The sequence below is a fragment of the Mytilus trossulus genome, chromosome 4 (assembly GCF_036588685.1).
Source record: "Mytilus trossulus isolate FHL-02 chromosome 4, PNRI_Mtr1.1.1.hap1, whole genome shotgun sequence".
Taxonomy (NCBI): Eukaryota; Metazoa; Mollusca; class Bivalvia; order Mytilida; family Mytilidae; genus Mytilus; species Mytilus trossulus.
Genome location: NC_086376.1, coordinates 22,019,494 through 22,033,098, shown reverse-complemented (window position 1 = coordinate 22,033,098; position 13,605 = coordinate 22,019,494). Strand labels below are relative to the sequence as shown.

The 13,605-nt window shown below is 31.3% G+C and overlaps 1 protein-coding gene across 9 annotated transcripts in view; it reads left to right on the top strand.

Moving 5' to 3' along the window:
- LOC134714888 (long-chain-fatty-acid--CoA ligase ACSBG2-like) overlaps window positions 1-7,079 on the top strand; it is a 47,937-nt gene extending 40,858 nt beyond the window's left edge. For 8 of the 9 annotated variants that reach the window (XM_063576574.1, XM_063576571.1, XM_063576573.1 and 5 more), the window contains 4 exons: window positions 1,615-1,765; window positions 2,576-2,715; window positions 3,187-3,433; window positions 4,140-7,079. In XM_063576574.1, coding sequence (XP_063432644.1) covers window positions 1,615-1,765; window positions 2,576-2,715; window positions 3,187-3,433; window positions 4,140-4,228 — 627 coding nt within the window. In that variant the 3' untranslated portion in view covers window positions 4,229-7,079. The remainder of the gene's footprint in view (window positions 1-1,614; window positions 1,766-2,575; window positions 2,716-3,186; window positions 3,434-4,139) is intronic. The other variant, XR_010106586.1, reaches the window with a different exon arrangement.
- The last annotated feature ends 6,526 nt before the right edge of the window (window positions 7,080-13,605 follow it).

The following is a 13,605-nucleotide window of genomic DNA, read 5'->3' as shown; positions in this document are numbered from 1 at the left end:
GGCAGGCGGCAATCAAATGTTGTCCATGCATTAACTCAAGAACCGTTCAACCAAAGCTTTTAAAATTTTAATATGTTGTTACTGACAACTAAATGAAGGTCAAGTTCAATAATGGCCATTTTGAATTTTACCGTTCAGGAGTTATGGTTCTTGAAAGATGGAAAAATGGTGTTTCCAGTCGTGTCCGTGCATTTACGCATGAACAGTTCTACCAAAGCTTCCCAAATTTTAATATGTTGTTACTGGTGACAAAATGGAGGTCAAGTTCAATAATGACGATTTTGACTTTTACCGTTCCAGAGTTATGGTTCTTGAAAGATTGAAAAATGGCGTTTCCAGTCGTGTACATGCATTTACGCATGAACTGTTCTACCAAAGCTTCCCAAATTTTAATATGTTGTTACTGGTGACAAAATGGAGGTCAAGTTAAATAATGACGATTTTGACTTTTACCGTTCAGGAGTTATGGTTCTTGAAAGATCATAAAATGGTGTTTCCAGTCGTGTCCGTGCATTTTCTCATGAACCATTCAACCAAAGCTTTTAAAATTTTAATATGTTGTTACTGATGACAAAATAGAGGTCAAGTTCAATAATGACGATTTTGACTTTTACTGTTCAGGAGTTATGGTTCTTGAAAGATCGTAAAATGGTGTTTCCATTCACGTTGTTGCATTTACTCACAAACCATTCAATCTAAGCTTTTCAAATTTTAATATGTTGATACTGATGACAAAATAGAGGTCAAATTTGATATTGACAATTTTCACTTTCACCAATCATCAGTAATGGTTCTTGTGATATTGCCAGGACACAAATAAATGCTAATAAATCTGGTTTGCTGTCGTTGTGACAGCCTCTTGTTTGGTTATTTTCCAGGTCCCGCTAGACCTCATTTCCTGTTTTCACGACACAATAATTTGACCTTCAAATGTCACACTTACAAAAAGTCAACAATCTGGCGTCATGCTTAGACCCCAATGAGACCCACTCATAAATGCATGCTTTTACTAATGTCTCAGATAGTCATGATAGTGCTAGAGAATATCATTTATGATAAATGTTGAACCTTTAAGATGCACATTTCCATCTGCCAACCATCAACTGACAAAGACATTATTTTCAAGGTTCATTGATGAGATGAAGAGATGATGGTCTGAAATATTTCATGTAAAATGGCCATTTTTGGCGGTTAAATAAACCTTTTTATTTATTTTGATGAAAAACATAAATGTCTGTCTGACAGACCTCAGATAACCTTGAAATCCTGAAAACATTATAATGGTTCATAGATCAACTTAATTTTTATGTGACTAGGTCTTTTTTTGTTGATAGAAAATAAGGTCTAGTAAAATAACATCTATTTTATAAAAAGATATCAATTCCCCTTGTAAGTTTGACATATACAAAAATGTATGTATAATGACTTTGCTCTCATAATGACTTTCATCATTGTTATTGGCAAGACATTTCAGCATACTATCATTTCAAATGTAGGATGAAAACACTAGTATTCTGGGAATATTATTCTTTTTCTTAAATATGCATTTTGTTAATAAAAATATTGGAAAAAGGTTTATTTATATATATATATGGATTATTTTTCTATTTTTAGATTTGTATGTGGGGAAGACATGTATTTATGGGATATTTGAATGCACCAGAAAAAAATAATGAAATTTTTGATGAAGAAAATTGGTTAAAAACAGGAGATCTAGGAAAACATGACGAACAAGGATTCCTGTTCATTACTGGAAGAATTAAAGGTAAAAATTGTCAACTGCTGTTAAGTAGATTAACTTGTCAAATGAAACTTTGCCTTCCTCTGACCAACAGTAAACTAAGTTTCAAGATAGAACCAACCATATGGCCTCAGGAAAAGTATAAAAGATTGTATTTTGACAAATGTGTCTGGGGTATAGACATATAGTCAACATGGTCTTCTTCCGACAATAAACTGTTGCAAAACTAGGGCTCAACATAGAACCAACCATTATTTTTGGAAAAGAATATGGTTGTTTTTTTACAAAAATGTGAAGTTTGATATATAATTATGTATATTGTCCTAATAAAAGATATGATTTGGATAGGTCAATAAAAAAGCAACTGAACCGCACACAATAAGAAGAAAAAACAGATATTGGCTTTTAAAGATTTTTTTTTTTTTTTTTTTTTTTTTTAAAGATCATAAAGTCAATACATGAATTTGTTAACATTATTATGAATAGACTTGATAATTATAGATTATCGTTGATTATTTCAACAAGATTGATTTTCTCGCTTGAGCTGGTACAGCGAAAGTGAGAAAAGCAATCGAGTTGAGATGACCAATGATAATCTGTTTATCACTATTTTACCTATGATGACGTTTTCAATTTTAATGTCAATTTCGTTAGCAACACCACGTGGCCTCCTTAGTTTCTAGCGATAATTTTTCCATCTCAAGCGAGAAGCATGATATGAAAATTATCCCAAAAAAAGATCAAAGGAAAAACGCACAAAATAGTGATAAATGGCTTTATGCATGTTATGTTTGACTTTTGTTTTTTCAACCATTGATTGTTTGATATTTGTAGAACTAATCATAACAGCAGGAGGGGAGAATATTGCACCGGTTCCAATGGAGGATGCTGTGAAAGAGGCTTTACCCTGTATCAATAACTGTATGTTAATAGGAGATAAAAGAAAGTTCCTGTCCATGATTTTATGCTTGAAGGTGAGTTTCCTCCCTTTGGTACCTCTCCCAAACTATGTATCAGTAACTGTATGATACTTAAAAGGAAATAATAACAAATGACTGGCGCCACCTGTATTTTACACTAAGATAAATATAGGTTAAAGTAATTTTTTTATTTGGTGCCCTGCCCTGGTAATCAGAAAACACAATTGACATACCTGTATTGAGGATTAAGTGTTGGCCATTGAGTGTAGAAATAGAGAGTTTTTTTTCATTATTCAGATTTTGACAGTTTTATAATGTTTATAGATCAACAAAGAGTTATTCCCCTTGGATTTTTTTTTTTTAACAGGAATCTCATTGCATTTGTTCAGAAGCCTCAATTTTTTAAAATATTTATTGTTTTCAAAAGAAAAAAAAGTGTTTTATTGGGTTATTGCCTATGTTTATTGGATAGATAAAATGTGTGCAACTCAGGAGACATTAGAACTCTGTTCATTTATTTAACAGGTGGATGTAGATGCTGATACAGCTGAGCCCAGTAACAATCTAACCAGGGACTGTAAGGAATGGTGTAAAAGTATTGGAAGTGAGGCTACAACTGTGGAGGATATAATAGACAAGAAAGATGCTGTGGTACTGAAGGCAATCCAAGATGGTATTGACAGAGCTAATGCCAAATCAGTGTCCAGAGCAGCTAAAGTACAAAAATGGTCAATTATTCCTAGAGACTTCTCTATTCCTGGTGGGGAATTAGGTAAGTTCATTATACACTTGGTGATGAGTCAGGAATTATCTCCCCTGCTATGAGGTTTCAAAAGCATAAGTAGTGCTGTTTTTTTTAGTTGGCATTGTTAATGATCTGTTGAACATTGTGATTAGATCAGATAAGCAAAAACACTTACCATAGTACTACGATATTTGATATGCAGTTGTATACACATTTAGACATCTTATTACCAAGGAGATTATTTGCCTTAACCCCTCAGTCATATAGTCTATTATTCTTTGAAAGTTTTGTAAAATTGTTTTCTTATTTAAGTGTTGCCATTTAAATTTTAGAGGGTATAATCTTCATCCTTTTCTTTGATCATTTCTGCTTTGTCGCCATGCTAGAACCTTCATTATTTGTTAGCTCCTCTTCAAATTTAACTAAAAATCTTTAAAAATACTTGATGAGATGAGTTAGATGATCAAAGATAGTCAATGTTCTTTTTTGTGAGATCCTTTTTAAATGTGTGTGGAGTCTTCCACTCCTTCAAGCATTCAATGAGTGGGATCATAAGATAACTATGAAAAGGGGACTATTGGGGGGTAAAAAAAGAACCTTTTTTTTTTTAAACAGTATCAGTTTACTAAAATCTGATGGGGGAAATGGTTTTTTTTTTTAGAAATATGTTTAATAACTCTTGAGTGATTGAGGATTTCCATTTTATTTACTCTTCTTTTATTGAATTATTTAGGTCCTACTTTAAAATTGAGACGTCCAGTTGTCACAAAGATGTATAAAAAGACAATTGATGCTTTCTACACTGAGGCAGAAGAAAAATAGATGACAACTTAGGAACCAATGGTTGTGATAACAGTGGAAAGGGAGGTAGAATTCGGATCAATTGTTTATTGGTATACAGAATCAGGGTACAATCAGCTGATCTCAGGAAGTGTGATCTTCTTAAACAGGCTAAATTAAAAACATGTGGGATTTTCTTTTGTGCCTTTGTACTGCTTTATGTTCTCGAGCAAGTGAATCTAATTTGCATAATTAGTATAGTTTTAATTATAAAACTTCTGCCAAAAAAATATGTCTTGTAAAACAGATCTAAATTAAATAAGAGGAGTTTTGTTATAAACCTTTTTATTTAGTGAGCCTTGCAGTTTGAAATCTATAAAATCATGTGTGAGGTACTTACAAGACTTTATTCTGTAGAAATCTATAATATCGTGTGTGAGGTACTTACAAGACTTTATTCTGTAGATCTATTAGTTCTAATACATTTTTAATTGTGTATTAAATATTTATCTTAGGCCTTATATTGTCTTATTTGCATTTGTAGTTACAAATTATAGAAATAATACTATGCTTCCACCAATCATTTTACTTTTGTTGGATAAGCTTGATTGAAGAGTTGCCAAAAACTCTGTTATAAAAAAAAACCATCATTTTGGAAAAGTGTTAAATATAAAATGTTACAAATATTGCAAATTCACCCTTTAAAAATATGCTTTGGAGTCTGTTTTGAATATTGAACAGTGTTGTTACTGACAATCTAATCTTTGTTGTATTATAATCTCTTTGGGCATTATATTGTGGAGCTAACTGGTAACTTTTTATATACCAATATTTGTATAAAGCATGCACAGAGATGTACTACATGTTTACTTCTGATGTGATTTTTGTCATCTTATGTTATATTTGTTATATATAAACTATTACATTCCAATTTAGAAAAGTTAATGCTTGTTATTTACTGACACAATCAAAGTGGACTATAATAATAAATTTTAGTTAATCTGAGAAAAATATCCTTGTGAACTTGTTACAACATTAATTTTCGAAGGAAATGATCAAAGATGTTAATGAGTACAGTGATAGAAAAAATATTAAACAAATATCCCTCATGATATTCCATTGTAATATGAAGTGAATTTACCCTGTTTAGTTAATCTTAGAATCAGTTTTGAAAGTTCATTTATTACACAAGGTTATTAGACAGTTAGTTACCCACAGTATTTTAAGGTGGTACCTAACACTACAAGGAGATTACTCTGTAAAGTCAGCTAAACGTTTTAATGACATTGTGTTGTTAAGGAAATATTAAGCTTCTCAATGATCAAAACTAGTGTTTATCAAACTGCTATGTAACCAGTGTAATTTTTCTGATAAAATGGTTGGTTGAATTTTTTTGATTTTTTTATATTATTGTTAAAGGGTCAAAGTGAATGCTTTACCAAAACTTTATGAAAATTGAACAATACAAATTAATTTTAGTGAAAGTGTTGGGTACCACCTTAATGGTGTAACATTTATACTATAGTTTGGTATTATTAGGCAGTAATAGTTGTTAAAATTTGACCCTTTAAATTTGGTTTCACAAAAAGATGAGAGAAAAATGGTAATAGTTTTTGATATATCTTGTAGTGCTTTGAAGTCGTTGAATATGAGTAACATGTACTTTTTGTATGTAAATAAGATGTAGACATATCAATAAGTTTATTTTTGTTATATATATATATATATATTTTGCAGTCTACTTAATGAACAAATTTATATTTTTATTATGTTGTAATATTCATTCATTCATTAATTATTTGATATATGCTTTACACTGTATATAATTAACATAAATACATAGACTTCACTCCTCATCAAATATTTGTCCTTTAAAAAAATAAATGTGTAGAACTTGAAATTAGGGTCAAACATTGCACATGAGCAACAAGTATTTTTAATTAGATTTTTAAGCTTTTCTGATATATGTTGGTTTTAAGAAGAAAAATGTGTAGGTATGACTAAATAAGATGCTAAACAGATACAGTCATTAAAACTGCTGATATTTACTGCTGATATTTTTTTTTATAGTTTTAAACAACTAATTGATGTGAAATAGTTATCAAAAATACCAGGATTATAATTTAGTACTTAAGTATCATGAAAACCTGTTCATGTCATATTATATTTTGCTTGTGAACGAACAAAGGAAGAGATGGACAATACAGATACATTTAAATATTATAGCAATAAATATGCAATATGAGTAATATTCATAATGATCAATTAAAGCAATAAAAATAAATGATATTGACAACAAGTGCCATGAATGTTCCCAACATTATTGCCACACATCTCAATTTCACATGTGCTCTCGACTGAAAACTAACATCACAGTAATTTGTATTAGTGTTTATTCATGTTAGATATATTTGAATATAGATCAGCACTATGATCTCTTATATTATGTATCATGTTAAACCCTCATTCCAGATTGTTAAATAAAACCTAGACAAGACAAGACAATAATATTCTTTAAAACCACTGTATCCACTGGTACAAAGAATGAAATAAAAGTACATAGTATACAAAATAATTGTGCACCAAAGATGTATCTATATTATTTGTATACAATATTAAGAGAATTGAGTTAAAATTATTACATATATATATATATATATTGTGGCAGCAAATACTTAACAACAGTTACCATCTTTTTTCCTGTATCAATATATTTTTTTTCCAACATCAATCATATTTGTGAGCCCTTTAAATACATGTATTTATTTAAATTTTTATTTGATAACTTACAAAACAGATTTTTAGAAACTAAAGGTATATTTATAAGCTGAACTTATTTCCTAAAGGCCAAATTGTTTGAATACTTAGATAAATAAATGATTATAAATAATAACCTGTGGATACTTTTTTTTTGAAAGGATTGTCATTGACTGTGTTCTTTCTAGCTTGCAAGGATATTATGTTATTAATTCCTACCCATGTATGTTCTTGCTAGCTTGCAAGGGTATATAAATGGTGAGTCCTGGGACTTAACACTTTTTAAAGTGGTGAAATACTGCTGATTTTGATGAGTCTAAAGTACGAGTGAACCTTTACTTGGTTCTGAATTGTCTTATGTGATTAATTCCTACCCATGTATCTTAATTAAATTGAATGATCTATCTGAATTCTAATTGTGAAGTCTGTGTATGAAAATAAGGAGATGTAGTATGATTGCCAATGAGACAACTATCCACCAAAGTTTCAATGAAGTGAATGTAAGCAATTATAGACACTCATTCAGCATTCATCAATGAGAAAACACATACCACATTGTCAGCAATAAAATTCTGCTGAAATAAAAATGTGAAATAATTCAATGGAGAAAACCTAATTGCCACATTTAACAAAACAATTTACGTAAACATAAAAAGACAGACACTAACCAAGGACAATCACTAAACTACAGGCTCCTGACTTAGTACAGCCACTAGCCAAGGACAATCACTGAACTACAGGCTCCTGACTTAGTACAGCCACTAGCCAAGGACAATCACTAAACTACAGGCTCCTGACTTAATACAGCCACTTTAAGAATATGGCTGGGTTAAACATGTTTCTGAGCAATCAACCCTACCCTGTTACCTGGGTGTAACATTAGAATATAAGAATAAACAATGCATCATTGTGATTAGGTCTTCTCGGAATAGTTCTCATTTACATCATATCTCATTCAAATGTATTTTTATATAGTTTTATATTTAAAACTCATGAAAGATACAATGCTGAGAAATTAGTATGCTAGACACGTCTTTCTTTTGTCATAAGATTCACCAGTGACACTCAAAACATAACAGTGAAGAGTGACTGGTAGTCAGAAGTGCAATTTGATAGCATGATTTAAATTTAATCAAATTCTGAAGTTTAACTTAATTGAAGAATACTAAGATTGAAAAGTAAAATAGTCACAGAAAACAATGAACATGTCCTAACTATATTTGAAAATATCAGATGTATTGAATCTTTTAATTAAACTTCATATTTTGTTTTGTTTAGTAAAACAAGCTGTGGCAAGAATTGCCAATGAGACAACTCTACACAAGAAACCAAAATGACACAGAAATTAACAACTAAGGTCACTGTAGGGCCTTCAACAATGAGCAAAGCCCACACCGCATAATCAGCTATAACACAGAAAACTATCATATTTTAAAAATTGTGTAAGGAAAATCTCTAATCATGTCTGAGTTTCTAAAAGTTTTTGCCGGCTTTATTTCCATTAAATCCAGATTGTTTTTGTCAAGCCTGCAACTTTTGTTGCAGAAAGCTCGACATAGGGATAGTGATGGGGCGGCGGTGGCGATGTTAGCTAACTTCTTAAAAGCTTTATATTTTAGAAGGTAGAAGACCTAGATGCTTCATACTTTGTATATAGATGCCTCATGTTACGAACTTTCCGTTAGTCACATGTCTAATGTCCTTGACCTCATTTTCATGGTTCAGTGACTACTTGAAAAAAAAGTTTTTGTAATGTTAAATTCTCTCTTATTATAAGTAATTGGATAACTATATTTGGTATGTGCATACCTTGCAAGGTCCTCATGCCCGTCAGGCAGTTTTAACTTGACCTCAACCTCAATTCATGGATCAGTGAACAAGGTTACGTTTTCGTGGTCAAGTCCATATCTCAGATACTATAAGCAATAGGTCTAGTATATTCGGTGTATGGAAGGACTGTAAGGTGTACATGCCCAACTGGCAGGTGTCATCTAACCTTGACCTCATTTTCATGGTTCAGTGGTTATAGTAAAGTTTTTGTGTTTTGGTCTGTTTTTCTTATACTATATGCAATAGGGCTACTGTATTTGGTGTATGCAATGATTGTAAGGTGTACATGGTTAGCTGACAGGTGTCATCTGACCTTGACCTCATTTTTATGGTTCAGTGGTCAAAGTTAAGTATTTTAGTTTTGGTCTATTTTTCTAATACTTTATGCATTAGGTCAACTATATTTTGTGTATGGAAATATTTTATGATCTATACGTCGGTTACGCAGGTTTAATTTGACCTTGACCTCATTTTCACGGTCCATTGCTAAGTTTTAAATGTTTGTGTTTTGGTCTGTTTTTCTTAATTTATATACAATAAGTCAACTATATTTGTTGTATTGAAGAATTGTTAGCTGTACAAGTCTGCCTGGCATGATTCATCTGATCTTGACCTCATTTTCATGGTTCATTGATCAATGTTGAGTTTATGTGACAGTTGTAATAAAGCTTTATATTTAAATCTATGAAGATAATGTCAATGATTAGTAAAGAAAGCGAGACATTTCAGTGTGTGCACTCTTGTTATTACATATAATAAAACAGTTGATAGGTTAGGAGCACCACCATTAACGGACTTTCTCTCAGACAAAGGGTCATCTTGCTGTTGTCGAAAGGAAAAGAGAAACTCTTCGCTTTTTAACTTATAAGGAGGGACTTGAATCCAATATCTTTCGAACAACTTTTCTAAAAGAGGGTCTACTTATTTTTAATAATAAGGATATAATTGCTATGTATTTTGTTAGTCTACGTTGGTTAGAGGTATAGGGGGATTGATATTTAAAAAAACAAGTTTAACCCCGCCGCATTTTTGCACCTGTTATAAGTCAGGAGCATCTTGCCTTTTTTAGTCTTGTATGTTTTCAAGTTTAGTTCGTTTATATGTTTTAGAGTTGAGTGTTGCGTCCATTTCACGGAATTAGTACATAGATATTGGAAGATGTGGTATGAGTGCTAGTGAGACAACTCTCCATCCAAGTCACAATTTACAAAAGTTAATCATTATAGCCTTTAACATGGAGCCTAGGCTCACACCAAACAGCAAGCTTTAAAGGGCCCCAACAATTACTAGTGTTAAACCATTCAAATGAGAAAACCAACAGTCTTACATATATAAAAATCGAGAAACACTTATAAACCACATAAACAAACGACAACCACTGAACATCAGATTCCTAGAGGCCAGAGGAGGCCTGATTTTCTCGATGCACTGAAGGCCTTCGGCTATTTTCTGCTCTTTGGTCGGGTTGTCTATTTGACATATAACCCATTTCCATTATCAATTTTATAAAGTCTAGGAATATAACGAAATTCTTGGACATGTTTTGACCATAAATACTACTGAAATAGATATATAGTTCTTTGGGAAAAGTTTCTTCAAATAATATAAGAATGTGCCCTTTTTGTACTGAGTAGTGTTTTTTTAACAATTTTATTCCATTTTGTGATTCTCTTAAAGAAGACATTTGTATACATTGTGCATAGGGTCCTATGTTAAGCAAAGTCCCTCGCTGGCCATCTTGGATGATGGATCAACGTGACAACACTTGGTCAGCACCTCCAAGGAACATGCATGCCATGATTCATTCCATTTCGTGGTTCTCTAGAAGAAGTTCAAAATGTAAAAATTTTATGACGACGACGAGACGACGGACAATGAGGGACGCCAAGTGATGAGAAAAGCTCACTTGGCTCTTCGGATGTTAAATTCCTAGAGGCCATATAACCCATTTCCATTACCAATGCTCACTTGGCCCTTCGGGTCAGGTGAGCTTAAATGATTAGCAACATTTAGTTTAGTTTTTAATATGATATTTTGAAACTTAAAATGCCTTGGAATTTTCCATATCTAGGTCCAGCCATGCTATAAAACTTTTCCAGATGCACAGGTTTGTCTGTACTCAGAGTCGGAAATTTGTAGTACAAGTGAAAAGACGGTCATATTTGCGTTAAGGTTATGATGAACCTTAATAATAATAATAATATAATATAATAATTCTTTATTTAAAGAGGGTTACACAGTTAGCTATAAAGCTAATCTTCCCTGAGGCCCTCATGAAATACAATGAAATATAACAAACAATTACAAAATATCAAACAGACACACATACATGAATAATGAAATAAAAAATGAAGTATACAATTTTCACAACAGGTAAAAATTACAAATTCACATATGACATATATTTATAGTAATAACATCAACAATAACAAGTTTGAGTAAGTGTGTGAAAATAATTATGCATATAAAAAACACAGCTTCTTAATGTTCCAACCAGTAATTTTTTAAATCTTTTTTTAATGAGCTTGTACTGGATGTTGATTTTTTCATGGATATTGGTAAATTATTCCATAAAATAGATCCTGAATATATAAAAGATTTTTTATAAAGCTCTGTTTTGGCTTTTGGAATTTGTAAATTTTTGCAAGAGGCATTTCTCAAACAATATTGCTTTATTTCTGGCATTTCTTTAAATTTTTCGGTGAGATATACAGGGGCTTCATTTTTAAGGCATTTCTGCATCAAAACTGATTTGTGGTATGAGATTCTGTTCTCTACTGTCATCCATCCAAGCTGTTTAAACAGTGGAGCTGATGATGAAAGTGGATCAGCATCTAAAATAATTCTTGCAGCTCTTTTCTGCAATTTTATTATTCTGACTAGCTCATTTTTAGCACAACCACTCCAAATAATACAACAATAATCTATCAGTGGGAGAATATAACCATTATAAAATAATTTTCTTAGATCAATATTTAGAAATTTCTTGATTTTAGAGAGTAAAAAAAGTCTAGATGAAATTGATGAACATAAGTAATTAATATGGCCTGTCCAGGACAGATTAGAGTCAATTCTAACACCTAAAAGTTTTTCAATTGACGATTTTTTAAGAATATTATTTTCAATAGTTAGTACTGGTTCTGCTTGATTTAAACGTAGCCTTTGTCTTGTACCTATAACCATACATTTCGTCTTTTCCGAATTTATGAACATGCTATTTTCATGACACCATTTTTCAACACATTGGAGATCATCTTGTACTTTTAATTGCATATCAGCAATAGTCTTTCCTGATGTATGCATAGTTGTGTCATCAGCATACAGGTCTGTATGGCAGTTTTTGATGTGTAATGGAAGGTCATTTATAAACAAAACAAACAAAATTGGACCAAGTATTGAGCCCTGTGGAACACCAAAATTTATAAACTTTTTTTCAGAAAACTGATTATTTATATGTACTTGCTGTGTTCTTTCACTCAAATATGATTTAAAAAAATCAACAGTATCTTCATGGAAGCCATAAATTAGAAGTTTTTTACATAGAATTTCATGATCAACAACATCAAAAGCTTTCTTAAAATCCAAGAGGACTGCCAAATTGATATTTCCATTATTCATTTCATGTAGCCATTTATCAATAATATTAATGAGGGCAGTTTGACATGAATGGTTGGGTCTAAAACCAGACTGAGAAGGGTGTAAAATATCAAACTTTGTCAAATATTTATACAGATGTTTAGATACATGTCTCTCTATTAATTTTGATAATGTTGGCAAAACAGATATTGGTCTATAATTGCTAGCTACATTTTTTTCACCTGATTTGAAAATTGGAGCTACTTTGGCATTTTTTAAAACAGATGGATAAATACTAGTATCAATCATTCGATTAAAAATGTATGTTAAGGAAGATGCTATGAAAGGAGCACTCAGTTTTAAAATCTTTGGACCTATATTGTCAGAACCACAAGATGTCTTAACATCTAGTTTAGTTATTTCAGCAAATAGTTCTGAAACTTTTACTGGTGGAATAATGAATTTATTATGCCTTTTTTTCAAGAATTTCATTTGTACATAGTTTGTCAGAGTATTAAAATTTGAGTTGCTTGGTGCCCTACTATGCCTTAATTTTTCAACACATGAGGTGAAATAAGTATTGAACGTATTAGCAATTTCTTTATGATCGGTTGTTTTATGGTCTCCACTTGTAATAAGTTCATATGGTTTTGATGGATTAGATGGATTTAAGCTATGAAGACATTTCCATAGTGTTTTAGAATCTTTTGAGTCTTTTATCATATCATTGTAATATTTCTGTTTAGATATATCAATGATATATTTTGTTCTGTTTCTCCAGAATCTATATTCAGCCCACATTCCCAGTGAGTGATATTTATCTCTCATTTTTCTTGCATATGAGATTTCTTCATTGTACCATTCAGGCTGTCTGTCTTTTTTTACCCTCTTTTTCACAATAGGGGCATGTTTATTTAAAATGTTATTAAAAATATTGTACCACATTTCAATACAAACAGATGGGTCATTCTCAAATTCAATATGTTGAAAAGGTGCACTTTTTAAATCTTTTAAATAATGTTGTTCATTAAAATTCTTAAAATTTCTATAAGTGATTGTTGAATGAGAATGTTTTTTATCATACAATTTCTCTTGTCTTGTCATACATATTGGGTAGTGATCACTAATAGAGTATTTAGAAACATGAGCCTCTTTAACCATGCTTAAACTGGTGACATATATATGGTCAATCAAAGTTTTTGATTCATTTGTTACTCTAGTTGGTTCCTTAATTACCTGTTGAAAGTTATAAGTTT